We start from the raw sequence: 23,577 nt of genomic DNA on the forward strand, positions 1-23,577 counted from the left end.
AATTATTAATGAGAAATTATTTACACGTAAAGAGTAATTGCTAGTCGAACTACGAGATGTCATTACGTAATGACTAATATGGTTCTTGCTTACAAAAAGGGAAGTTAAAAAGGCATCTCAAGTGGAATTAAGAGCCTTTGCCCTCTGCTTTCAAACAAAAGACAAAAGAAGTTTCATGTCATCCAAACAAACAAAAAAGGGCCAGCAACAGACATCCGGCGAAGTGTCACATGTTCACAGTACTCCCTGATGCAGCTGTAGTATTTTAATATCAACATCACAAAACAAAGAATTAAAACTGGACATTTTCCCCATTGCAAGATGGTGTAAAAATCTGAGACATGTATTAAAAAAAAAAAAAATTCTTTGTCACAAGGTACACTGAAGAGTGACCAAAATTTATTCCAAAAAGAATTTTTGTCAAGGCTTCCGGCAGACGAAAAAGACGCTCTCGTATTCGTATTTGAGCATGGAACGAACATTTTGAGAATAGGTTGTTTTAACCCCCGTTTGTTCTTTCTGCGAACACACAGTTCATAGAAATGAATGTCAGTTAAGAAAGAATGTAAAGGTTCTGTTCAGTTAGCTACCTCAATGATAAACCCTAGCCCTTGTACGATTTCTCTGACCATTTCGTAGGTCGGCTCGATAGAATTTTCGCCAGGGATATCAGAGTAATGATACAGCAATGGCCCTAAATTGATCCAAATGCCACCTGTTGAAAATCGAATAAGGGTGTGTTAAATTGTGACAGATGCGTGATTGGAAACAAGACAAACCGTTCTTTAATATTTTGTAAATGGTTTCGATGAAACTAACGATGTTATTCGCGCAGTCTATGAAGAAACATGTAGCTATGCAGTCCCAAGTATTTGCTTCAGTGTAAACCTATATGAGAAAACGAAAATTTATCGCGTAGTTGATTTTTTTTTTTTTTTTTATGGGGACAAATGATAATGATTGACGTACTTCGAGGAAATCGCCAGCAGCCATCGAAAACTGAGCATGGCGTGGTAGTGACGATGGATCAAGATCAGGGAAGGAAGACCCTCTAGTTACATCAGCAGCTGATAAAGTATTGACGAACTGTTGCGTCCATGGATAAACACGAAACGTCTCGACCCCCTGACATCTACAAGGGCGAAGCGAAATAAAGCATAAACACTGACCATCTTACTGAACACACATACGCGTCATTACTTGTTCAAGACGAAATTGGATGCAAAAAGCATGAAGAGACTGAACTCATTGCCTTGACAGCTGTAACCTCTTTTGGCTATCTCGAATGCTAGTCGACCAAGCCCCGCACCGGGGACTAGGATTTGCACTTGCTCTAAGGCCCTATGATGCAAAATAATCATTGACATGAAATTTTCATAATCCTATTACCACTGATAAACAAACCTCTCGCCAGGTGGAAATTTGTGTTCAATTTCTTCAATGATAGGATCATAACATGCAGCTCTTTCTTGTTCACCATCCTTACTCCAATCCCTGACAATTTGTTTCAACGTTGACTGGACCTTCTCCATATCGCTCATGGTGGGATGAACTTTAGACTTGACCTATGTTTACTGCACAAGGAGAAAAATGATTTTTCAAGCAATTTTAAGAAAAACATACTTGACCAGCATCATGCTTGACGTTTTCAAACAGCGTAGCAACATCTGCTGTGATAAGCTTGATGATTTCGTAGTTGTGCTCCACACAAGTCCTAATGTCTTCCAAATGAGAACGATAACTTGTCAGTAACTTTTGGTGGTGCTGGGGGAGTGTAGAGACATAGGTATCCGATGCAGCAAGACGTTGCAACGAGAAAGACCTAAAACGAAAACGTGAGACACCAAACGCACGAAATAAAGATCATTGAACCATGAAAGGCTGTTCTAACCTGTAATAACGAAATGCATTGACGATCCTCTGAAAATGCTCTTTTTCTTCGACATCATCAGCAGGCCCGTTATTCCCCATAATATATGCAATGAAGATTGCTGTCCCTTGTTTTGACAGCAATCCTTCGAGTCAAATCAAAACTCTATGTTTTATGTAATATTTCAAAGTTTTCCAAATCTTTTCAAGTGAATCTAATAGTAGGCGAGATTCTTATTCAACGTTGTCATATCGTCTTTGAATTTTCTGTTGTTTCCCTCTTCTTTTTTTCCCCCTCGTAAATCAATAATGACTCAGACCTCAGACGACAACATGCTTTATCTTTGTTTTAACGTTTATTAAAGAAACAAGTGCCATAGTGTTATATGTGATTGTAGTCTCTATAGCTGCCCAAGGAATGGTGGTGCTTTGTTGACCATGCGCAATGGAATAAGGACGCACGAAACTGCAGGAAGACCATCGATTCAATACGGTTTAGCAGTTGCAGGACACCCATTCTGGCACTCTCTGCAGCCGGGGCTTGTCGACTGCAGTGTCCCGGCTGCGTTTGATGCATTGCGGAGCTTTAGACTCTCGAGTCAGGTACACAGACAGACACAGTCGTTACATAGCGTCGCCTTGTAGCGTAAACAAGCCAAAAAAACCGAGTGTTGTGTGTCTGTGAGTGTAGCAGAGAAAGTCATCTAAACAATTCAACAATAGCAAACCATTGTGAAAGAACAACAACAAGAATCGATGATTTTTCTTTGTTGGCGATGCGATTATAAAGTGTCTTCCCGACTGTTTTGGCCCATAACACAACACAAATTTGTGACTGGGTAGTGGTTTATTTTGGATGTATCGCGAAGTTGAACGAAAAGCTGCAGTCTCTCATTTCCTTCCATAGTGACATGTGAAAAGAAGAAAAGAAAACCCCCGTGTGTTGTGTGTTTAAGTTCTCGTTTTGTTTTTCACTTTACCTCACTTTGTTTGCTGCTGCTGCTTCTACCAAACGATGCGGGATCGCAATTTAATTGGTTTCCTTTCCGTCTTCTTTTCCATCGCTTTGGGTTTGCTGATTTTTTGAATTTTTCGTTGTTGTTTTGGCTTATGAATTAGTTCAACGAGACTTGCTAAACGGCTTGCCCACAGACTTGTAAGTGGCCATAGAAAATGGGCGCCAATTGATCAAAATTGAGCTCCTATATATAAACACGAGCATTTTTGATGATGCGCGCGCCTCTTCGTCTCTCCTAACGACTGGGTACAACGATCCTATAAATAGGAGCGGTTCTCGAGGACCTGTTTTTTGTATTTTTCTTTTCTTTTCACAACGGGCAAAAAGGCGACTCTGCTGGGTTGTCACGTGACCGGTGATCCCAGCCAACGAAACAATTACTTAACATTTTATTTGTTTTAATTTTCTCCCGTCTCATTTTTTCCTCTCGCATTTTTTTGTTGTTGTTTGTGTCGGGAATGTCGAGATGATTGAAAAGTCCATCTTGCGGTGGGTCTTACCCTTTTTTGTTTTCACAGTTTGTCTGCAGGCCAACAGCATCTCGGCCGAAGAGGAATGCATAAGTACTGCCAAATATGTCAATTTTTATCTCTCTTTTCATAATTGAAAAATAAAACTGCTGTTATTACAGATCGTTCCGGCCGCACGATTTTGTGTTACGATTGCGACAGTTATCATAATCCACTTTGCAAACATATCAATGAATCAGCTCCAGCCAATGAACAGCCTCCGTTCAAGACGTGCAAAGGATGTTGCGTCAAAATAGTTGAACACCGCTATTCTCGTACAACTCAATAGAATTGAAAAGAATTTTCCACAAAATTGAATTAATCATTTTACCTTAATCAGCCAAGGAGCGCGTGAGGCGGATGTGCACGGAACAGCTGATTGTCAACTATTTTATCGTCGATCACGTTTGTTTGAAGGAAGGAAACAAACGCAAGGGAATGACTTGCTTTTGCGAAGAGGATTTTTGCAATTCGGCGATCTCAACACAAAGGCATCAAAGTCGCGATCTCTTCTGGTGTTTGGGCATCGTCGCTGTTGTCCACTTCATTTTAGAAGAAAGGGCCATCTTCCGATGGTGGTGACCGTTTTTAACGTTCGCTTCATACATTTTTGTCCATCACATTTTTTTCTTTTTGCAAATGTTTTATTCTAAATGCCACCCGACAAGGAAAACCCGCCATCTATCCACGTAACATCGTTAGACGAAAAGCCTTGAAGCGCTCAAAAGAAAAAGAAAAGAAAAGAAATGAAAACAATTCCGGACAAATGGCTCTGCTGGCGTTCGGCTGCCCACCTCTTTCTCTAAAATTCTCATTTTTTAAATAAACATTTTGAAGTAGAGGAGAAGAAAAACAAAACAATTTTCACCAATTCGTGTGCACCGTGAAAAAAAAAAACAGTCGACAAGCAAAAATCACGCCCAGCTGATTCTCTTTCTCTATTTGTCTCACCCCGATTTCAATAGCAATTTTTATGGCTGCAAATCAATAATCTTTTGAATCTTTTATTATTGTTTTTTTCTTTTCTTTGTGTGTGTGTATGCGTGTCCATATTTTCATCTTTGTTTGTGTTGTCGTTATACCCATTTAACAAGCCACATTTTTAACTGGCTCACCAATTCAAAACCATCAATCAAATACATGCTAACGATAACTCTAAAACATTCTGATAGTTAAATTTTAATTATTTCCGACGTCTCGTTCTGAGTGGGACATGATTTATAGAAACGATCTCGATGGTCATACCTTGTTTTGTCTCTTCAGTTACCATTTAATTTTAAATATCTTTAATTCAATTTAATGAAATTAATTTAAGTCTTTTTGTTGTTTTTTTTTTTTTGGAAGAAAAATGAGAGAAAGTGAGAGACATCGCGGATTATATCAATAAATAAAAATCTTCCTTCCAAAAAAAAAAGTGATAATAATAAAACACGGCAAATTAAAAAATAAGAGGAGAGGATTTCTGAATAATGAAGTGGGGGGGGGGGAGTTCAAGGATTCAAAGAGAGAAGAAAATAATAATAAAAAAAAAAACTAGAAAAAAAAAATCAATTACACACAATGCCACAGTAACTGAAATTAATAATTTTGGGTGGGAGAGGCGGGCTTAAATTTTTGTTTAACAAAAAAATAAAAATAAAACACTCACGCGCATTATTCGAAAAAAAATAAATGAAAGAAAAATAAAAAAAAAAAATGGAACTACTACAAAAAAATTTGTTTTTCTTTTTCCTATGAGGGAGCCGTGGGAAATACTACACACAAACATATTTTGGATAGAGAAAAAGCGCAAAAAAAAACAAAAACAATAATAACCCCACACCAAATTTGTAATCTTGTGAAACATTTTTCCGCTCCTTTTGCTTTTTTTCAAGAGAGGAAAAATAAAGAATTCAAGAAACTGCCAGTCTCAACATTTATATATATATATATATATATATATATAGTATGTATATATATATAACGGTAGTAGTAGTAGTAGTAGTGGATAGTAATTAATAGCGGATGAGGAAGGTCTGGAACAGTGCGGAAACAAGGAGAGGGGGGGGCGAATTTCATCATAATGTCTCACATTGAAAAAATAACAACCATTTGAATGAACTTTTCTCTTTTCGACGAATTTTAAAAGAATTTCTTTTTTTTTTTAAAAAAAAAGGAAGAATTACATAATAAAAAAAAAAATCAGAAAACTTTTTTTTAAGGGGGGGGGCCTTTTTTTATAGTTTTCGCGAGAAAAACAAAAAACGAGGCGGAGGCGAAGGCAGCGTATTACAATAGAAATATTTTTGCGTTGTAACAACGAGATAGTGGTGGTGGTGGTAGTAGTTTTGTGTGTGTGTGTGTGTGTTCCTTTCCTCTAGCTAACAAAAACGAATTTTTAAGAAACCAAAAAAAACAAAAACAAAGCGAAAAGAAAACAAATAAATGCGCAACAAATTGCGCATTTGTTTTGTTTTTCTTTCTTTTCTCCTCTCTGGTTGTTTTTTTTCTTTCTTTCGCCAATTAAAAAACCTGGTCGTCTAACATTACATATATATATATACTGAATACACATTGATGATTGGCGGGATTCTCGGCGCGGGAATATTTGAAATGTTTGAAAAGAAAAACCAAAATCAAAGAAAAACTGCTTCCATAGATTTCAAATTAGTCCTGCTTTTTTTTTTGCCCAATCGCGTTTGATAATGAGAGGCGCTTCAATTAAAAATAATAAATTTGTCCTTTTTTTTTACCTTTTCTCTTTTTTTTTTGCCTTTTCAAAGATGAAATCCGTTAAAATAACACACCCATTATAAGAGAGATAGGGACAGATAAAGAGGGGAAACAGAGCTAGGGGGGAATGATTTCTTTTAAAAGCCATGAAAAATGAAAAAAAAAAAAAAAAAGAGCAAATATAGATCCTGAATTTTGTCGTCCGATTAAAATGATTTTTAAGGAGGGGGAGGGAGAAAGTGAAAAAAAAAAAATGATGTCGCCAAAAGAAACCCGAAAGTGTGGCTCTAAATCGGTGGCCTGTCGGCAAACCCACACACACACACACACACACACACACATGAGAGGGAAATTTTTGCAAAACATTCAAAATAAACACATGATATATAAAAGATTTTTTTTTTTGTTTTCTTAATAGAAGAATCCGGTGGTTTCACAATTTGTTTTTTTCTCAATCATTTCCCACGTTTACACTTGTGTCTTCTTCCTTCTTCGCGTCTTCCTTTCTTTTTCTCTCTCTACGTTTATTTTGTGTGTGTGTGTGTGTGTGTCCTGACGTGCGCTATCGACATTTCCGCGCGTCCACTTTTGAATTAAAAAAAAAAAAAATTAATTAGTTTTGAATCCCTAAAATGTGTGGCAAAAATCAAAAACAAAACGAACAAAAAATCCAACAATTTATTTTTTCTTTACCTGGACTCTTTGAGGTCGTGTTTTTAACTATCCACGGAGAAGAGTTCCTTGTGCAGGGCGGGGAATTCCAGGTGAGGTGTGGCTCGTTTAAACCTGGCCAACGCCTCCATGTGAAGTCCGGAGATTTCCCTAGAAAATGTCCCCATTTCGAAAATCAAAGAAACGTCGAACGCGTGAAAAACAAATTGGATTGGTCCCACCTAAGAGCCGGAAGCCTGGCAGCGAGGGAATCGGCGACAGAGATGTCGCCTTTCAAAGGAGTTCGATGCGTGCGAGAGAGTTCGAGACGCAGCGCCCGTAAAACGGCCTGGCCCAGCCGCTGGATTTCCAATGTTCCTCTCAATCCCATTCGATCTGCTTTCGCACAGCAAATCAAAACCCAAATGTTGGGTGTAAATAATTTTGTTTTTGTTTCTGCCGAAAGAGAAAGGAAGAGATAAAAAATATAAAGAAATCACCACTGGAGAGGAGGACAAAGGCGGAGTAGAGCGCCAGCTGGATTTCACTAAGTTTCAATTCGGCCAGGCTTTTGGCAAAATCGAAAACAGACGAGACCAATTTGGCTTCAACTGAATCGGGCGTCAGAAAAGCCTCGACCGGCAAGAGCGTGTCGCCGAACAGCACCGCGTTCTGGCTCAGGTCGTAGTAGCGACTCATCCGCAAAACGGCCAATTCAAAGCTCCCTGTTTTGCATTTCCAATTCAAAACAATGATTTGATTTATTTAAATTCAAACGTGAGAGAAAATGGTGTACCTGTTTTCAGAAGAACAATCTGATCATCCTGAGAAAGTTTCATGAATCCGGGGACCATTTTGGCAAATTCGATAATTTGCTGAATAACAGCTGTCAACCTTTGGGCGCATTCTAACCAGAGCTCCTCTTGTGCCTTTTTGTTTCAATTTCGCCGATATCCAGTGGGGAAAAAATAATAATAAGAAAAATTAATAATTAGATTTTTAAAAAATAAACTAACGATTTAAAAAAAAAAATGAATAATTTTGTTCAAAAAATAGTAATTGAAAAAAAAAAATGCGATTATTTAGCGATGACCCCCACACGAAGGGCAAAACAAAAAAAAACAACAACTGACCATGTTTTTGTAATAATGCACTTTAGAAATATCCTGCGGTTTGCGCAACATGTCGGCGATGTGCTCCCCGCTGAAGAGACACGTCCGGCTGTGAGCGTCGCCGATGGTCTTGGCCAACAGTTCTGAGATCTGAACGGGATCTATTTCCAATGCGGATGTTTGTGAACAAAACACGATTTTTATTTCATTTGATTATTCATTCCCATTTTTTTTTTTTTAGAAATTAAATTTAATTAAAATTCTTATCGCTGTCCATTTCCAATAGTTATCTCTCTCTCTCTCTCTTACTCGGTTCAAAGTACTCTTCGTCATCGACGTCAGTGGTCGAAGTGGTCGCACCCTTGCCGCCACTGCTCCCAGCCGCCACCATCAGTGCGCCTTTTAATTGTTCGACCGAGGGGGGAGGTTAAAGTTGTTACGTCATCAGAAATACAAGTGTAAAGTGAGAGAACAACCACCAAAAAGAGAAAAACAAAAGTTATTTGTTGTAAAACACAATCACCGAAGAATTTGAAGAAAAAAAAAATTAAAAATAATAAATAAATAAAAAAAAGAGCGGGGGAAAATAGAAATCAATAAAAATTTAGTTTTGTTGTGGGGAGGGGGCTGAACGAGCCTACCAGAAGGAGGAAGAGGAGGAGGCCTTGGGTAAGAAGTTTGTTGCTGATGAGAGGCAGACGATGATCGGTCGTTCAGATGAACTTGACCGAGACTAGCGTTACCACCACCACCACCACCGAGGACGACCGATTGAGGAGGGGGTCCATTGGCACGACCTCCACCGGGATCAGGACCCGGCCGTGGATTCTTGGCCGGGAAGAGCGTCACTCCGCCCGGATAGTCTGGCATCATCATTTTTGAAGAGCCTACACAACAAACCCTCGGGCTGTCTTGTTTTTATTTTGTCTCATTTTTTGTTTTTTTGTTTTGTTTTGCACGCGTTCATTTTTATGTCAATTTTTTAAACTCCCGAAATTTTTGGGTGAAAAAGAAAGTGTGTGTTAAAAGTTAACAAGGGAGTGCATAAGAAATCCCGTTAGCATTTCATAAGAAATCAAACACGAAGTTATCAAGAGGGAAACTTCGAACCCAACTACATTTGTTTGTTTTTCGTTACAGAAAAAGGTTGACATTTGAAACCCGATTTTTCTTTTAAATATCTTATAAAGAGTCCCCCGCCCCCCTCCACCATTCGTCGACAGCATATTTGATTATATCTCTGTCGTTCCCTTATTTTTTTCTATTTCAGAGTTGCCGATTGGGTTTTGCATTTTTCAAATTGGACTTAAAGGAGGGGGGGAGGGGATAAAGAAAAAGCAATTAAAGTCTTTCCCCTCCCAATTGATCATGCAAATTATCGGATAACTAAATTTTCAAAGACTTTCGTTTTCTTTTCTCTTAAAATGAAGATTTCTTTTTCAAATTCAAACAGAAATGTGAAACTAAACTTAGAAAAAAAGACGAATATATAAAAAAAAATGGCGCGTTTTCTTTAATGCGAATGTCGTTAGTGTGTTACCGGTGGAAACGACAGGCGAAACCAAATTGCTGTCCGGCAACGGTTCGATGGGCGTCTGTCGAGGGTCGAAGGTTGTACTGTCCACGTAATCCGTCGTACCGCTAATATCGTAACCTCCACTACTCATGCTGCTACCTCCACCGCCAGTCCCTCCGCCAGCGCCTCCGCCAGTCCCTCCACCAGGTACTGGTTGATTGGTGTGAGGCGTCGGTGTGAATCCGTAACCGGACGGTGTGTAAGGGCTCATATCGCCGCCATAACTGGAATACCTATTTTTTTTTAATTTTTTTTTTTTAATTAAAAAAAAAGAAAAGAAAAATTCATTTTATAAATTGTGCGGATTACGTGTGGGTGTAGGAAGCCAGAGGTCATTGCACTCGTATTTTTTCCTCGTGTTACACACGTCACGAGCATCGATTCGATTTTGAAAAGATGATGCAATAAATGTTTGAAAAGTGCCATCTTGCGTTCAAAATGTTTCTTACCCTCCAGTGTAGGGCGCCAGTTGGTCAGATGATGAAGGCTGTTGGTTGTCAAAGACGCTACTATCGGGCGACGTTTCCGCCTGTTGGGCTTTCATTTGCGCTCGATGGTAACGCACTTCATCCTCGACCTTTTCCCGCTGTTTCTTCGACATCCGACCGAATTTCACCGCTACGAAACCAAACAAAATAAGACACCACACAAACAAAAAACGAAAGTGAATCAAATTGCCAAACAGAAACCTCCTCCTTTTTCTTTTGATTATATTCTACTCAATAATATTCCGATCCTACTCATTTCTCTCCGTCATTTCCCCTTCCTCCACTTTCGGGACAAACTTGTTCACCACCGAAATGCTCGAAAGCAATAAGGTGTACGATTTCCAACACACAAACATTTTCTCGAGCTTCTTTCACCAGAAGTAAAAATATTAAAAAACAAATGACGGACGCGTGTGTGTGTGTGTGTCCAATCCCCACACACACACACAATAATGTCGACGTGAGCCAAGACGATACACACAGGGTTTACTAGCGGTCATTGGCCCACAAAATAAAATAAATAGGAGCCCCCAGCTGTAGCAAAAGCAAACGGGTCCCGAACGCGGCTCTGCTATCTCTCTCCTCCCGACTACGTCATCGTCTAGTCTCGTCGGCTATCATCGTTTTTCAATGATTTCTCTTTCTCCCAGCGAATCATTAAATAAAAGAAGGAAACATCTTTTTTTTTCTCTTCTTTTTTATCATTTTGCGAAATAAAAGTGTACCGTCACATTACGAATTTGACTGCATAAAACAAGGAGCAAAAAAAAAACGGTCAAAAATAGATGACTATGCTAAAGGATTGAAGTGGAAAAGGCAACGTTTGAAAATAGATATGTGAAAGAAGCACAAAAAGAAAGATCCTAAACTGCTGCATACAATGTCGTCAACACAAGAGAGGGGGGAGGGAGTTCTTCCTCCTCCTCCTTCTCCCACTGAGAGAACTTTTTTTTTTTTTGGCTCTAGGATCCGTTCGCCCGTCTCTCAAGTGAGGACAATCCTCCCGGGCTAAGGTCGGTCGTTCACCCCAAACTGGCGGGCAGGCGCGCGCTTGGCTCAAAGTCCCGTTAGGAGGCGGAAAAAAAAATAGAAGGCGGTGACTGGTGGGGTCAGGCGCGATGAGAAGCGTCGTCCAAAAAGGGGAAGAAGGCAGTGTGTATCTACACACACACACACAACTAGTACCGCTATCTTTTTATTTCTCTCTCTCTATAGCACACCCTTATATTCATCCGTTCCTTTTTCATCTTATTTCTTTTTTTAAAGGCGTATATACACAGTGTATGTGTCGGGTGTGAGAAATATACACACACGGGTCCATCGACCGTGTCAGGTGAAGTCTACGGTGATTGGCCCATACCTTGAGGCGGCTTGCCATCTACAGAGCGCGCACCCCTCCCCATATGGCTGAGAAAAGGACCTCCTCACTTTGGAAGGAGAAGGAAAAATATTGGAGACGACTGACCTCCAGCCCGCGGGCCTTTAAGCTTCCGTGATTTCGGCGTGATGGTGTAAAAAAAAAAGAAAGAAAAAGGAAATAGAAAATATTACCATCTCTGGACATGCCAAGCGCCAGACATTTCTGTAGGCGGCAGTATTGGCATCGGTTGCGGTTGACGCGATCGACGACGCAATTCTTTTGTCGGGGGCATTGGTAATTGACGACGGAACTTTGCGACCGCCGGAAGAAACCCTTGCAGCCCTCGCAGGTGATGACTCCATAATGGACGCCCGAACTCTTGTCACCGCACACCTTGCACGGGATGATCTCAATTTGCGCTAGAAACACAACAACAAACAATTCAAATTTTTTGTTTTGTTTTATTATTAGATTTTTTTAATGAGAGGAATACAGCGTTGCATTTCTCGAATAAATGTGTTAAAGACCAGGTACAAAAAAAATCTTCCGGGGTCTCAAAAGGTCAATACCCTCTCCTGTTTTCAACATACATACAGTATATATATATATAGGTAGGGGGGGATGAAAATAAGAAAAAACATAGTGTTTCTTCACCCCTCGAAAAAAAAATACCTTGAGGGCAACTTCTCCTTTCGAGAGTAAAATGTTGTTTTTTTATTTTCGTCGAAACCAAAACAATCGAAACAAACCTCTGATGGAATTGTTACTATTTCTTCTTGGCGGCGGTGTGGTGGTGTCGGCAGCGAAATCGGAACCCGATTTGCTGTGGAGGTTGTTGCGGTTGTTGTGTTCGTGCTCGCTAATGTCTTGCGCTTCGTTGTCATTGTCGTCGACGACGCTGCTCGTCTCCTGACTGCTCGGAGCAGCCGGAGAGAAACACGATTCGACCGTGGTCGAGTGTTGGCTCAACGTCGGGCCGGGAGTGAGGCACGTCGGCGGATGTTGGTGGTGGTGGATCGATTGCAGAGGCGGAGGGACAGTTGCAGGTGCCGATTCAGAACATTTACGACGCACCACCAAATCGGTCCGCGAATCGACACCGCCACTCACCACTAATAATCGTTGTTGACTGTCGCTTCCTTGTTGCTGGCCGGCCGACCATTCACTGCCGAAAATCTCATCCAGAATATCCATCGAATGATGCGGATTAGCTACCGGAACAGCCGGAGCTTCCATCATCGCGAGATCGCGGCAAACCCCTCACCAACAACAACAAGATCGTTTTCTGTTTCTTTTTTTCGCACAAAAACACACACGACACAATTTGTTTTCGCAAAATTTGGGTTTCGTCAAGTTGGCAAAAAAAAAAAAGAGGGTCCGTGTTGTGCTGGTTGGGGTGGGAGCTCAACCCGAGCTGGGCAAGTCGGGCCAAAAAAAAAAAAGAAAAAAAGGGATAACGGAAGATTATTGCCTTCTTTCGTATTCCTTTATTTCTTCTTCACCCTCTCTTCTCCTTCCCAACAAACAATAAAACACCTGCTCTTTTTCTTCCCTCAGCTTCCAAGGGATTTTTGTGTTTGTGTGCGTACCAAAACACAACTCGTACAGGTGCGCGCGCGCTCTTGTGAAAGCTCTGGGCCAGCCCCACCCCGAGAACGGACGGATCACCCCCTCCCCCCTTCCGAGAAATTGTTCACCCGACAGGATTCATTGCCGTTGTTGGGCTTTCCAGGTGATTTTCGATGCCGGCAGTGATGAAGAGTCGAGCTCCCTCTGAACGACGATCAAGTCCATCGACCTTTTTTGTTTGTTTTTTTTGCGTTTCCCCATTGGAGAGAGAGAAATATATTAATCATTAAATGAAGATTGATTTCAAATTAAAAAAAAAAAATCGACATTTGTTTTGCTCTGTTTCGTCAAGTCTCTGATCATCGGTTTGAATAAAATATATTTCTATGATTTACTTTGTTTTGAGTGTGTGTGTCTAACGGGTGTGTGTCAACCTGCAGCTATTGTAAAAGAAACGGTACAACGATACGGTAGACGGGGAAAAAAGAAACGGAATATATACATATAAAAGATGTACAGTAGAAGAAGAACCGGTCGAACGAACATGGGGAAATGCCTCCGGAGGACATTTTCTACGGGCGAATACCGTTAGATTTCTTAAAGAAAGAGGGGGAGAACATTGTCGGAGGGACCGTATTTTTCTAGCTAAACCTGTATAACTTTTTGTAGGGAAATATAAAAAAAAAGAAGGATTTATTTATTATTCCTAGAAAGAAAGAAAATCACCGTTAAGTTTTTATTCCCTCACCACTTTTTTTTTCTTCTTTTACTCGATGATGGAAAGACGTCAACCAGGTGTCTGCCCCCCCCCCCCCACAAATGACACATGTTTTTATTTCTCTAACGGGATTTTCTTTTCTTCAAAATTAAAACCAAAGATTACCTTTTTATTATCAAAGACGGTGGCATTTATCTTTCAAAAATACGAACAGCATTTTGAAAATTTCAGGTCTAAGACTTAATTTTTTACGAAAAAAAAAACTATTCAAATTTTGGTGGATTGAAAAAAACAAAGAAGAAGAAAAAATGAGATAAGCTCAGCTAGTGAGCTGAGCTCGGGTTTGGCCCGCCACCAACCACACTGTAAAAAGGGAAGAAAAAAAACTCGAGGGTTCAATGACCGGCCGCTAGTGCATACACACCATACAACTAACTCCCTGTCTCTATAGGGACCCCAACTCTATCTCATTGCTGACTTGTTCAATAAAAATGAAGAAATCAAATCTTTTGACCATTTCTCAAGATTGCAACGTGTTCTTGTCTCATCTAGCTCAAACATTTTGGACGATTGGTTTAAAGAGATATTGAAAAATTCGATTGCAATACGATTAATTCTTCGTCTAAACAGAAGAAAAATGGAATGCCAACACGTCGTGTGCTGCCGTTGCCAAGGTAACCCGCCCGAAACGTTCCCGAGTTTTTTCAGATACATACACACCACTACTGCTGAGACGTACACACTGGGCCAGGCAGGAAATCACCCCCACACACACACACACAGACACACACACACACACACACAGTTCGATGAACTCTCCTTCGCTCGGGTTCGGCTACTTCGGCGCGGCAACAAGAAAAAATGTGTGTGTGTGACTATTTCTTCTACTTTACTTTTTCTAATCGTTTGACGAGAGGGGGCAGGGAAACGATGGTCTCAAACAATTTCAACCATCTTGTTTTGTTTTCCTCGTGTTTGATCAGACAGCTTTCGAAACAGAGCAAAAATGTGTGAAAAATCAAGAGGATACCGTACTTGGTTGGTGTTGGGGTCAATTCTTTTCGTATGTGAGTGAATGGGGGGGAGGAGAGGGGAAAAAAGATGACGAATCAATCGAATTTTTCACGCCCAGACAAGTTTGGACTCACAAGAAAACCAAAGAAACAAATCACCACCATTGAATGGGGCGATATTTTGTCTCACACACTTCACTAGTCTTTTTTTTTTCTTTCCCAAACACACAGGCACTAGGCACACACCACGCAACACTAGAATTTCGGTTGGGTTGAATAACCTCAAATGTGTTTTGTCAAACTTAAATTTAAAAACATGGGGGTAGTTGAAATAAAAAGAGGAGAAACAAAAAAAAAATAAAATAAAAAATAAAAAAAATAAAAAAAAAAATGTCTAAAAAAAGGAGGAGGAGAACACGAGTGGCACACGCACAAAAAGATGCGACCCGGTCGACGGTCGGACACCAACTGAATAGGAGGGCGGAGTGAACGTGTCCTACGCGGCGGGGCCTGGTGGTGGCAGGCCGAAGTTTTACAACGGGCACTGCCGTCGTCCGACCTTCGCCTCTTCACCACCAGCCCACCCGACCACCACCTTCTCCCGAATAGCGGGATTTTTAGGTATTTCGTGTGTGTGTGTGTGTGTGTGTGTGTGTGTATACAGTACTACATAAGGTATAGGATATACTGTACGATGAATCCTATAAGCATCATTTCCTTCTTTCGATTCCCCTTTTGAAGAGGGGGGAAGGGAAGGGAATCGGTCGTTGGGGCCTATCTACGCCTCTGGGCTTGGAAGGAAAAAAAAATGGAAGACAAAGAAAATTACTTTTTTTGTTTTTTTTTGTTTCAAGTGGTTCATAATAATTCCAATATAAAAATACTTGGACATAAAGCTAAGAAACAAAAATAATAAAACAGTTGAGCATGACCTAGCGAATTGTTGTGTTACGTCTGCTAGACCTTTGTTGTTTGTGTGGGCCCACCTGTTTCCATCTCTTTCAGGCACTTCGCCATTTTATTTTTTCTCTCTCTCCCAATGGTTCGTGGAATACTTTTAATCAACTTTCTGTCGCCGTTCATCATTTGTTTTCCTTCTTTTGTCTTTCTTTCGTTTGACGATTTTCACATTTCTTCGTGTTGTCCATTTGCTTTGACAAATGACCCCCCTCCCGTCGTGCGGTTGAGGACATTGCCGTTAGATGGCGTTGCCAAGATACCGTTACTTCGTTCAACAACAAAAAAAGATAAAAAAAAAAAGGAGAGAGAACGAATAAAAAAAAGAGAGAGAGAGGAAAATGGGTCACTGTGTAGTTTGGCTCGATTCCAGCGGTCAATGACTCGTTCGCTGCTGTACATGTACCTTCTCTTCACTAGTGTCTCGAGTCGGCGTCTTCCACCAGACTTTTTCAGAAACAGTTTTCGCATACATGTTCTTTCAATTTTTGATTCCAAAACAAAACAAAAAAAAAGGGGGAAAATTTATTTTCTAATATTGACCAGCGTTGCCAGGCTGTCAAACTCTTCATCAACTATCGTCATAAAGAAAAAAATTTAACAATTCGGAGAATTGCCAATCGCCACCGCTACGTCAAAAAAGATTGCGCGGGAAATTTTGAAAAATTTCGAACAAAACGCCACTAGAGAAATCCCATTTCTGGGAACAAAGCCAAGAAGTACTATAGAGAGTATATATCCTACCATCTAGATAGGGTTTTAATTCCCTTGCATTTTTTTCTTTCTTTTTAAATGTACACACACACAAGAGCCGTTGAAAAAGAAGGGGGGGGACAAGGATATTTCGTTTTCTTGGAATTGAAAGAGAAAAGCTCTGGCCAACTTTCACTCCAAGTATGAACGCGCGAGCTGACTTTGGGACTTGCATCTATACAAGTATAAAATCAAAAAAGAAAAGAGAAAAGGTTTTCCCTTTTTTTTCCCCTTCTTTTCGCATGCTCCGTCCGTCTCTCCCGAATAATCATCGCCCACCATCGTCTGTCTATGTTTTCTTTTCGTTCAAAAAAAAAAGGAGTGAAATACATGCAATAATAAACGCGTACACGTCTTGAATGTAGAGACAGGCAGAGATCCCTTCGGTTGGATAACATTTCAAATCGTTTTGTTTTTTTGCAATCCCTTCGCAAAAAAAAAAAAACAATTGATGGAGTTTTGCGGATAGAAAGAGAGAGAGAGACACCAGGTGAGTGAACGGAACGGGTCCTTATACCACTTCAAGGTGGAGTAGTATGTAGTGCTACTAGAGAGAGGGACTGGAGAGACTTTCTCTTTTGCTGCTGGAACATAAGAAAAAAAAACATACACGAACGTTTTTTTTGGGTGTGGATCGCGTACACACACACAGGGAGTGGCGGTAAAAAAAAAATTGTGGAGAACCTTTCTCTCTTTCGTCAGACTACGACATTTAAAACAAAACAAACAAGAATGGTTCTGTTTGTTTAATCCATTTTTTGTTGTTGTTGTTGCTTTAAATTTACCTTTGATCGAACCAATGGCAGACGGCGAGAGAGCGGCTTGAGAGAGATCGCTGTGTTCGGCAATAGCCGCGTGATTCGATGATGCAGATGTGTCGTTATGATCGTCTTCGTTGGCATCTTCCACCGCGCTGTTATCCTCGTTGTTGTTGGTCACAGCTGGCCGGCTGTTGTTGTTGCCACTGTTAGCGCTACTACTACTACTACTATTCCACAGGTTGAGCATGGACACGACCGGTGGACCTGCGACGCCATTTTTCATCGCCACCTGATGGTGAGCGTGTTGCTCGTCTGAATGATTGGCGTGCTGGTGATGGCCATCCGATCCCGGATGATGATGCAAATGATGTTGATGGTGGCCAGGATGATCCGTCCAGGACGAGTAGAGACTCGGCTCGCTGGGCGAGGACAATCGACTCGGTTTCACCATTCAACACGCTGATTGAATATCTTCGATTTGAAGTTGTTTTTGTTTGTTTTTTATCGCAGTTATTCTTGAAATTTTTTTTGAAAGGGGGGAGCAAAGCGAGAAATGCACGAAAAATCACATCCGCACGAGCCAATCAAAAGGCAGAAGAACTTTTCGAATAAAATCAACAAAGAATATATCAGAAATTTTTGCTAGCGAAAACGCGCACTCGTGTCCGTCTACTTCCACTTTCACGACGATCCGTTCGGCTACTGAAAGCGCCGGAGAATGCCCCCCTCTCTCTCTACAACACATAAGCCAAATCTTTCGTTGTGTATTCTCCCTCTAGCGTTATTTTTCAAGTTTTTGGTCGTGTCGTCGTCGTGCAGTTCTCAGTTGGCCGATGTGTTTTTTTTCTTTTTTAGCGACTTTCACTTTCCAACCAAAAGAGCTATGCACACACACAACGAAGAAGAAGAAGACGATGGCGAATGTAAAAGAAAAAAAAGAGAGAGAAAGAGAAATTGAAAGCAAACCGCGCGGTCACTGTAATCTTGCAAGTAATCGAATCAATTTGAGAAGAAAAAGAAAAGAGAAACATTCACGACCGGTAGGTTTGGCGGTTGCGATCGTTCTGAGATCGGCAAAAAGGAAAAAAAAAATAAATAAATATAAAAAGGAAATGATTACATGCGGAGGAGACGGGTGTAATATATCGTTTTCACTATTCGGTTCGTAGCGGCGCATTGACTTTGTGTCACATCGACACCCACCTCTTCTTATATCCTCCTTGTTCCCTAAATAATATTACCATACGAGAGAACTGGGTGGGTGGGGGGTGGTTGGTCTCATATATATTAAAAGTCAGTCGATATAACGCGCGCTAAAAAACGGTGGTTTAAAAAAAAAAAAGGGGGGCAAAAGAGTAAAAGAAAACGTCAGAAGCGTCGAATTTCCGCGTCCGCGCGCGCTTCTCCGCAACCGACGACAGGGAGCGCGCACGACTTACGAGAGAAAAAAAAAGACATCACATCACCGGATATTTGTCAGCGGTTCCGTTTTTATTTGATACCGGCACCGTCACCAGTCGTATAATAAAATGTAGGACGAGCGAGAGTCTATTAACCCTGGCCCTCACTCCATTTTATTTTTTTTCCTTTTGCTCTCATTTAAATTATTTATTTATTTTTTAAATTTTGTCTTATCATTTTAAACGGGCAATTCTTCGATTTTGGTCGATTTTATTTGTTTTCTCGGCAAAAATATTCTTAAGCTACGATGAACTTTGTTCGATTTTCCATTTTCTTATTTTTTTTAATAATTTATTTTGCTCGGTAATAAATAAAATATCCGCGTGATTCTCTCTGCCGTTTCGTTTAGTCTAAACCCAACGACTTGACGTGAAAAAAAAAAAAATCACGTTGTTATTTTTCTTTTAATATAAACAACACGCGTCACGTGGTACCCTGGGAGCCTATCGAACTTCTTTTACGCCGATTGGATGAATGTCAAAAATTGTCAAAATAATAAAAAATAAATAAAAAAGGGGGCGGTGCTGAAAAGAAAATTATTGAAACGGAATCGCAGGCAATGGAAGAAGAAATAACAACAGGTGGTTGAACACGAAAAGAATTAATGAAGAAAGAAAAAGAAAAAGAACCGACAAGCAAAAGAGATTCCGGGTCGGGTGATGGTGACCCAGTCCCCTCGTGCCGTTCGTTCGTGAGTTGTACCGCAATATCTTCTTCATTCCCTTCCTCCGCTAGCAACGGTATTTAAATCGAAAAGAAAAGAAAAAGAAAAAAAGATATAGAGTGAGAGAAAGAAAAGAAAAAAAAAAGGCAACACGTTGCTGGTTCATTTCAAGGTGTGTGCATCGACGTGACGTCAGCAAACGGTAAAAAAATTTAAACGCCTGAGGGAACGGAATCTCTTCCATCTGCAGCATTGTCGCTCTATTGCCAAAGTTAACAGCAGCTTTATAGTAGTCGTAGTTGTGTTATTTTTTTTTTGTGATTTAGCCTAAAGGGGTTTTAAAGAAAGAAAACAAAAAAAACTAGGAGAATATAACTTGGTGAAAGACTAACGGGACATGCACTCACGCACGGCGTAGGAACGAAGAAATTGTTTGAACTGTTAAGGTGCAATAACGTGAAACGGGCTCTACAAGTAGCCGGGCAGATTTCAACAACAAGAACAACATTCCTTGGGGCGTGTGTATGTTGTATATATATACCGTATATGCGCTCTCACATGTCCCACTAAATGTGTGTACGGTGCACATAATATGTGTCTACAAATTACGAGAAGAAATGAAACACTTTGCTGGTGAATCACTTCTTCCGCTTTCAATCTTGCAATCAACCGTTTTTAAATGTTACAAGATCCGTCGTTTGTCCAAGTCTTGAATCAAACAAAACCCATCGATGCGTAATTTTGTGTCAAATAAGGCTCTGTCGGTGAGAATCTTCTTCAATTTGAATCGACACGCAAGATGAACTTCAATTGACAACCCCAAAAGAGTCAATCAAGCGCGTTTTATATAGGAAAAGAAAGAAAACCGTTTCAATCCTCTCTTTTTGTCTTTTCCCTATTTATCGGTCAGAAAAAACAAAACACAAATAACCGTCGAAGAATATACCCTTTATGTATAATTCCAGGTAAAAAAAAAAATAGTGGGGGGTAGGGAAAGATCCGTATACAACAGCTTGGGCACGTCCTCGGGAGTCCTACTGACCGCGGACGAGCGGTTATTCACCTCCCGCGTTCATTTGTATTTCTCTCTCTCTGCCTGCCTGTGTGTGTGTGTGTGTATGTATGAATACCACCTTGTTTTTCTTCTTCTTCTTCTTCTTCTTGGTTCTTATCCCGGTTTGTACCGCTAGGCCAACCGTTGGTTTCGGCAACCAGTTTGCGGCATTTGATTGCAACCGGCTTCTTCATCGTGTAGAGTGTTGGACACAGCGGGTTAGTAATCGGCTATTATAACTGTACAATCGTTTCTTCTTTTTTTTTCTCGAATGTTTTTCGTGTCGACTCATGAAAAAAACCACCACAAAAACACAGACATTTTTTCTGCTTTTGTGTGTGTCTCTATAGGATAATGGTCAAGGCCTCACCTTGGAAAAGCCTCACATATCGCAGAGGATTATCACATACAACTAATGCGATGGGGAATATAGAATTTTTGTTGTTCTTCCTATTTTTTTTTCGATACCAGGAAATTGGATACTGACCAACACATGCAAATAATAGAAAAGAAGAAGAAGAAATCGAAATGTTTGACGATTGATTGTCTTACCTCTAATGGTGCTTGGCATCACTCCCAGGTCATTTGGCCAAGCCGAAAAATTTATGTTTCTTTCAAGAAGATGAATTCTTTTTTTTTTTTTTCTCTTTCCGGTTAGCGATTCGAAGATTTTTTAAATTATTATTTGTAGATCTTGTAGAGAATTTTTAATTTTTTAAATACAGTCGAATTTTTTTTAATCCAAAACAACGCGAGGAAAGAGGATGACACCAGGAGATGAAATGAAACTATGAACAAACGGTGAACAGAATTGATGAAATGTTGGTTGAACTCATGAAGCGCTCGTTCCGGTCAGTAGCACTGATGATGTCGATGTTAATAAAAATGTAAATGACGAATCCATTGCGCGCGAAGCTTCCGATATCTTTTTTTTTCCTTTTTCCCCTTTCTTTTTTAAAAGGAATTCAACGAACACACACACAAGACGGCGGAGAACAGTCAGAAAAGTCCGCGATGTAGTCGAATGTCGTTGATGTTGTCAAGGAAATAAATACGAAGAGAGTCCTGGAAGACCTGTTGCCTCTGTGTCGCCACAAGTCTAACTGTCTGTCTTACTGTGCGTGTGCCGATCTCTGTCTGTGTGTGTGTGCGAGCCGCAAGAACTTGAACCAACAACGGGCTTTAACGCAGCACAGCAAAATGTAATATATTTGAAAGCCGAAGAAGAAGAAGAGAAAGAAGAGGAGGAAAAAAAAAAACTAAAAACAAAAAAAAAAAAAGGCAAAAAGAAAAATGCACTTGCGAGCTCCTCCTACCTGGAACCTTTACCTTTCGGGCGCAAAAGGTACCGTTGCGTCGTACCTTTGCTACATAGCCTTGCTGTGGTGTCCCAAACTTTTTTTTTTTTTAGCGCCCAATACATGGTCTTATAGGCCAAATAAAAAATAACTAAATATATGTATTTTTTTTTAATTAAATTAATTTTTTTTTTCTTTTTGCAATTTTTTCCTCCGTTGCCATTTTTTTTTTAAACGATCAAATTTCTTTTGGATGGGATTGAAAATGTAATTTGAAAAATTAGTGTGACGTCGTAACAGTGTGGACTTTTTTGTGCAAAGGCAAGGAGAAGAAGGGCCTCGAGAATAGATAGTCACGCGTGACCTCACGCTTCGGGCGATCTTTTTTTTTTTAAATCTTTTTCTTCCGTTTAATGCAAAAAACAAAAACAAAACTTTACGTGTGTATCTGCTTTTTTTGGGGGGGAGAATAGGAAGACTGTACAGACATAAAAAAAATAAATAAACTTACCTGTGCACGGAATGCATAAGTCCAAAGTTTGGCATAATGCCACAGCATACATAAAGAGCGCTGATGAACCCCTTCCTGCGTTCATTATTCTACTCAACCAACAACAACAGACGCCAATAATGTCCATGCAGACATATAGTCAGTCTCTCTATATGTGTAGTTTATACACATACCCAATTCCTTTTTTTTTTTTCTTTTCCTCTATGGCCCAGTAACCTGCAGACAACAGCTGATTTTTTTTTCCCTCTCCCAATTTTTTTTAAAGAAAGAAAAAAAAATAATAAAAAAACGCACAATCGTTTACGTAATCATCTCTTTGCGCTCCAATGCCGTTTCGTTATTGTGTTGGCAACTTCTTGCGGTTAACCGCAACACTATTCGGGTTTTTTTTTCGTCTGCTTCTCGTTGCAACTGCGAGTCTATATCCCAGCGAAACGATCTTTGAATTCGTATACAATGGCCAAATGGTAGGCGAGATGGTGACATTGTAATACATTTTTTGTTTTAATTCATTTTTTTTCCCCGAACAAGAAAACAACTAACGGGTTTTTCTAGTTGTTATTATTCGGATGTTAATCGACGAATCGAAAATAAGAAGAAAACGGGGCGTGTTACGCAGATAAATGAAATGTTGGGTTCGATAAATTATTCTTGTTATTTTTGCTGATTGGGACTAGGGTGATGCAGCTGATGTATCTCTACGACGTGTATTGAATTACCACTTCTTTTTTTTTCCCTTTTTTTAAGGAAAAAAAAGGATCTGCAATGAAAGGGCAACTGAGAAATGAAAAAAAAAAAAAAGAAAAAAGAAATGGGTTATCACGCGCGGAAGCAACCGACTTTGACATTCTGGTAATGTGGCCATTACCAAAGAGATAAATGAAGATGAGCTCGGGCTTCCTTTCGGAGAGGATATGTACGTGCGTATACTACTACCACTACCATGTGATACACAGCAAAGAGATGGATAATATTCTCGTTGGAGTTTCGGCAGCTGATATTGCGATACAGTCGTGTATAACGCCATTTATGTGGCTTTCTTTAGTAGGTCAGTTAGCTTCGACTAGCACTTTGGTCGAACGGGACAGCCTTCTTGACTTTGACGGCCATGGATTCGGGAAAAATAGTCGCTTTTGCACTTCGTTCGTAAATCGTACCTTCAGAATATGGACACCAGATGGCTTTTTAAGAAAGCGATTATTCACAGAGCTAACCTTAAAACCCATCACAGAAGTTTTAAAATGTTGCCATTTTAATTATAATTCAATTTTAACGTTCCAAAGTTGCGCAGAATGTATAAATTTTAAATCGTTTTTGCGTATCAACTAAGTCAAGTATCGTTGAAGTAAACAGAGATACGAAACTGTTGGCAGAAAGAATTAAAATGGCTGCCAACTGGTGACTGTAAAGTAAAGCTTTTCTTGGGAACGGAAAAATCGCTGAATCTTCAAATTAGTTCAGAATTCAGCTACGAGAGCGCCAATAACAGTAAATTAAAAAAAGTTTCCTCCCAGCTGATCTGT

The 23,577-nt window shown here is 40.0% G+C and overlaps 3 protein-coding genes and 1 long non-coding RNA gene across 9 annotated transcripts; 1 reads left to right on the forward strand and 3 right to left on the reverse strand.

The window, feature by feature from the left end:
• Positions 1-322: 322 nt before the first annotated feature.
• LOC116930336 (carnosine N-methyltransferase) lies at positions 323-2,111 on the reverse strand. The gene is made up of 8 exons (XM_032937742.2): positions 1,892-2,111; positions 1,624-1,822; positions 1,405-1,565; positions 1,201-1,341; positions 970-1,132; positions 780-888; positions 591-715; positions 323-519 (listed from the first exon to the last, which is right to left on the reverse strand). The coding sequence occupies exons 1-8, from the start codon at positions 1,969-1,971 to the stop codon at positions 421-423; spliced, it is 1,077 nt and encodes a 358-aa protein (XP_032793633.2). The 5' UTR covers positions 1,972-2,111; the 3' UTR covers positions 323-420.
• A 162-nt stretch (positions 2,112-2,273) lies between these two features.
• LOC116930337 (protein quiver) lies at positions 2,274-4,557 on the forward strand. The gene is made up of 4 exons (XM_032937744.2): positions 2,274-2,939; positions 3,406-3,450; positions 3,519-3,671; positions 3,737-4,557. Exons 1-4 carry the CDS (start codon positions 2,885-2,887, stop codon positions 3,976-3,978), a joined length of 495 nt encoding a protein of 164 aa, XP_032793635.1. The 5' UTR covers positions 2,274-2,884; the 3' UTR covers positions 3,979-4,557.
• Positions 4,558-5,889: 1,332 nt separating this feature from the next.
• On the reverse strand, positions 5,890-21,394 carry LOC116930101 (probable nuclear hormone receptor HR3). Of its 6 annotated transcripts, none has more exons than XM_045179065.1 (13): positions 14,618-15,061; positions 12,045-13,093; positions 11,487-11,714; positions 9,897-10,065; positions 9,412-9,680; positions 8,513-8,758; positions 8,181-8,270; positions 7,893-8,032; positions 7,556-7,688; positions 7,260-7,484; positions 7,002-7,158; positions 6,802-6,930; positions 5,890-6,693 (listed from the first exon to the last, which is right to left on the reverse strand). In XM_045179065.1, exons 2-12 carry the CDS (start codon positions 12,532-12,534, stop codon positions 6,825-6,827), a joined length of 2,253 nt encoding a protein of 750 aa, XP_045035000.1. In that variant the 5' UTR covers positions 12,535-13,093; positions 14,618-15,061; the 3' UTR covers positions 5,890-6,693; positions 6,802-6,824. The 6 variants fall into 6 exon arrangements, with proteins under 6 accessions (XP_045035000.1, XP_032793357.1, XP_045035004.1 ...); XM_032937466.2 differs by having other exon boundaries at positions 7,002-7,155; positions 14,618-15,059; XM_045179069.1 differs by lacking the exons at positions 12,045-13,093; positions 14,618-15,061 and adding an exon at positions 20,798-21,394.
• A 1,125-nt stretch (positions 21,395-22,519) lies between these two features.
• LOC123475846 lies at positions 22,520-23,515 on the reverse strand. The gene is made up of 2 exons (XR_006651304.1): positions 22,923-23,515; positions 22,520-22,831 (listed from the first exon to the last, which is right to left on the reverse strand). It is a non-coding gene; the product is annotated as an uncharacterized LOC123475846 (long non-coding RNA).
• Positions 23,516-23,577: the final 62 nt, after the last annotated feature.

The sequence above is a fragment of the Daphnia magna genome, linkage group LG9 (assembly GCF_020631705.1).
Source record: "Daphnia magna isolate NIES linkage group LG9, ASM2063170v1.1, whole genome shotgun sequence".
Taxonomy (NCBI): domain Eukaryota; kingdom Metazoa; phylum Arthropoda; class Branchiopoda; order Diplostraca; family Daphniidae; genus Daphnia; species Daphnia magna.

Excerpts from the sequence above, each read along its gene's own strand:
- LOC116930101 (XM_045179065.1), bottom strand. The coding sequence starts at position 12,534 with ATGATGGAAGCTCCGGCTGTTCCGGTAGCTAATCCGCATCATTCGATG. Across the intron at positions 10,066-11,486 it reads GCTTGGCATGTCCAGAGATG|CGGTGAAATTCGGTCGGATG; the intron begins GTAATATTTTCT and ends TTGGTTTCGTAG. Across the intron at positions 7,485-7,555 it reads GATTGTTCTTCTGAAAACAG|GGAGCTTTGAATTGGCCGTT; the intron begins GTACACCATTTT and ends AATGCAAAACAG.
- LOC116930337 (XM_032937744.2), top strand. The coding sequence starts at position 2,885 with ATGCGGGATCGCAATTTAATTGGTTTCCTTTCCGTCTTCTTTTCCATC. Across the intron at positions 3,451-3,518 it reads GGCCGAAGAGGAATGCATAA|ATCGTTCCGGCCGCACGATT; the intron begins GTACTGCCAAAT and ends CTGTTATTACAG. Across the intron at positions 3,672-3,736 it reads AGTTGAACACCGCTATTCTC|CCAAGGAGCGCGTGAGGCGG; the intron begins GTACAACTCAAT and ends TACCTTAATCAG.
- LOC116930336 (XM_032937742.2), bottom strand. The coding sequence starts at position 1,971 with ATGGGGAATAACGGGCCTGCTGATGATGTCGAAGAAAAAGAGCATTTT. Across the intron at positions 1,133-1,200 it reads TCCAATTTCGTCTTGAACAA|ATGTCAGGGGGTCGAGACGT; the intron begins GTAATGACGCGT and ends TCGCCCTTGTAG. Across the intron at positions 889-969 it reads CTGCTGGCGATTTCCTCGAA|GTTTACACTGAAGCAAATAC; the intron begins GTACGTCAATCA and ends TTTCTCATATAG.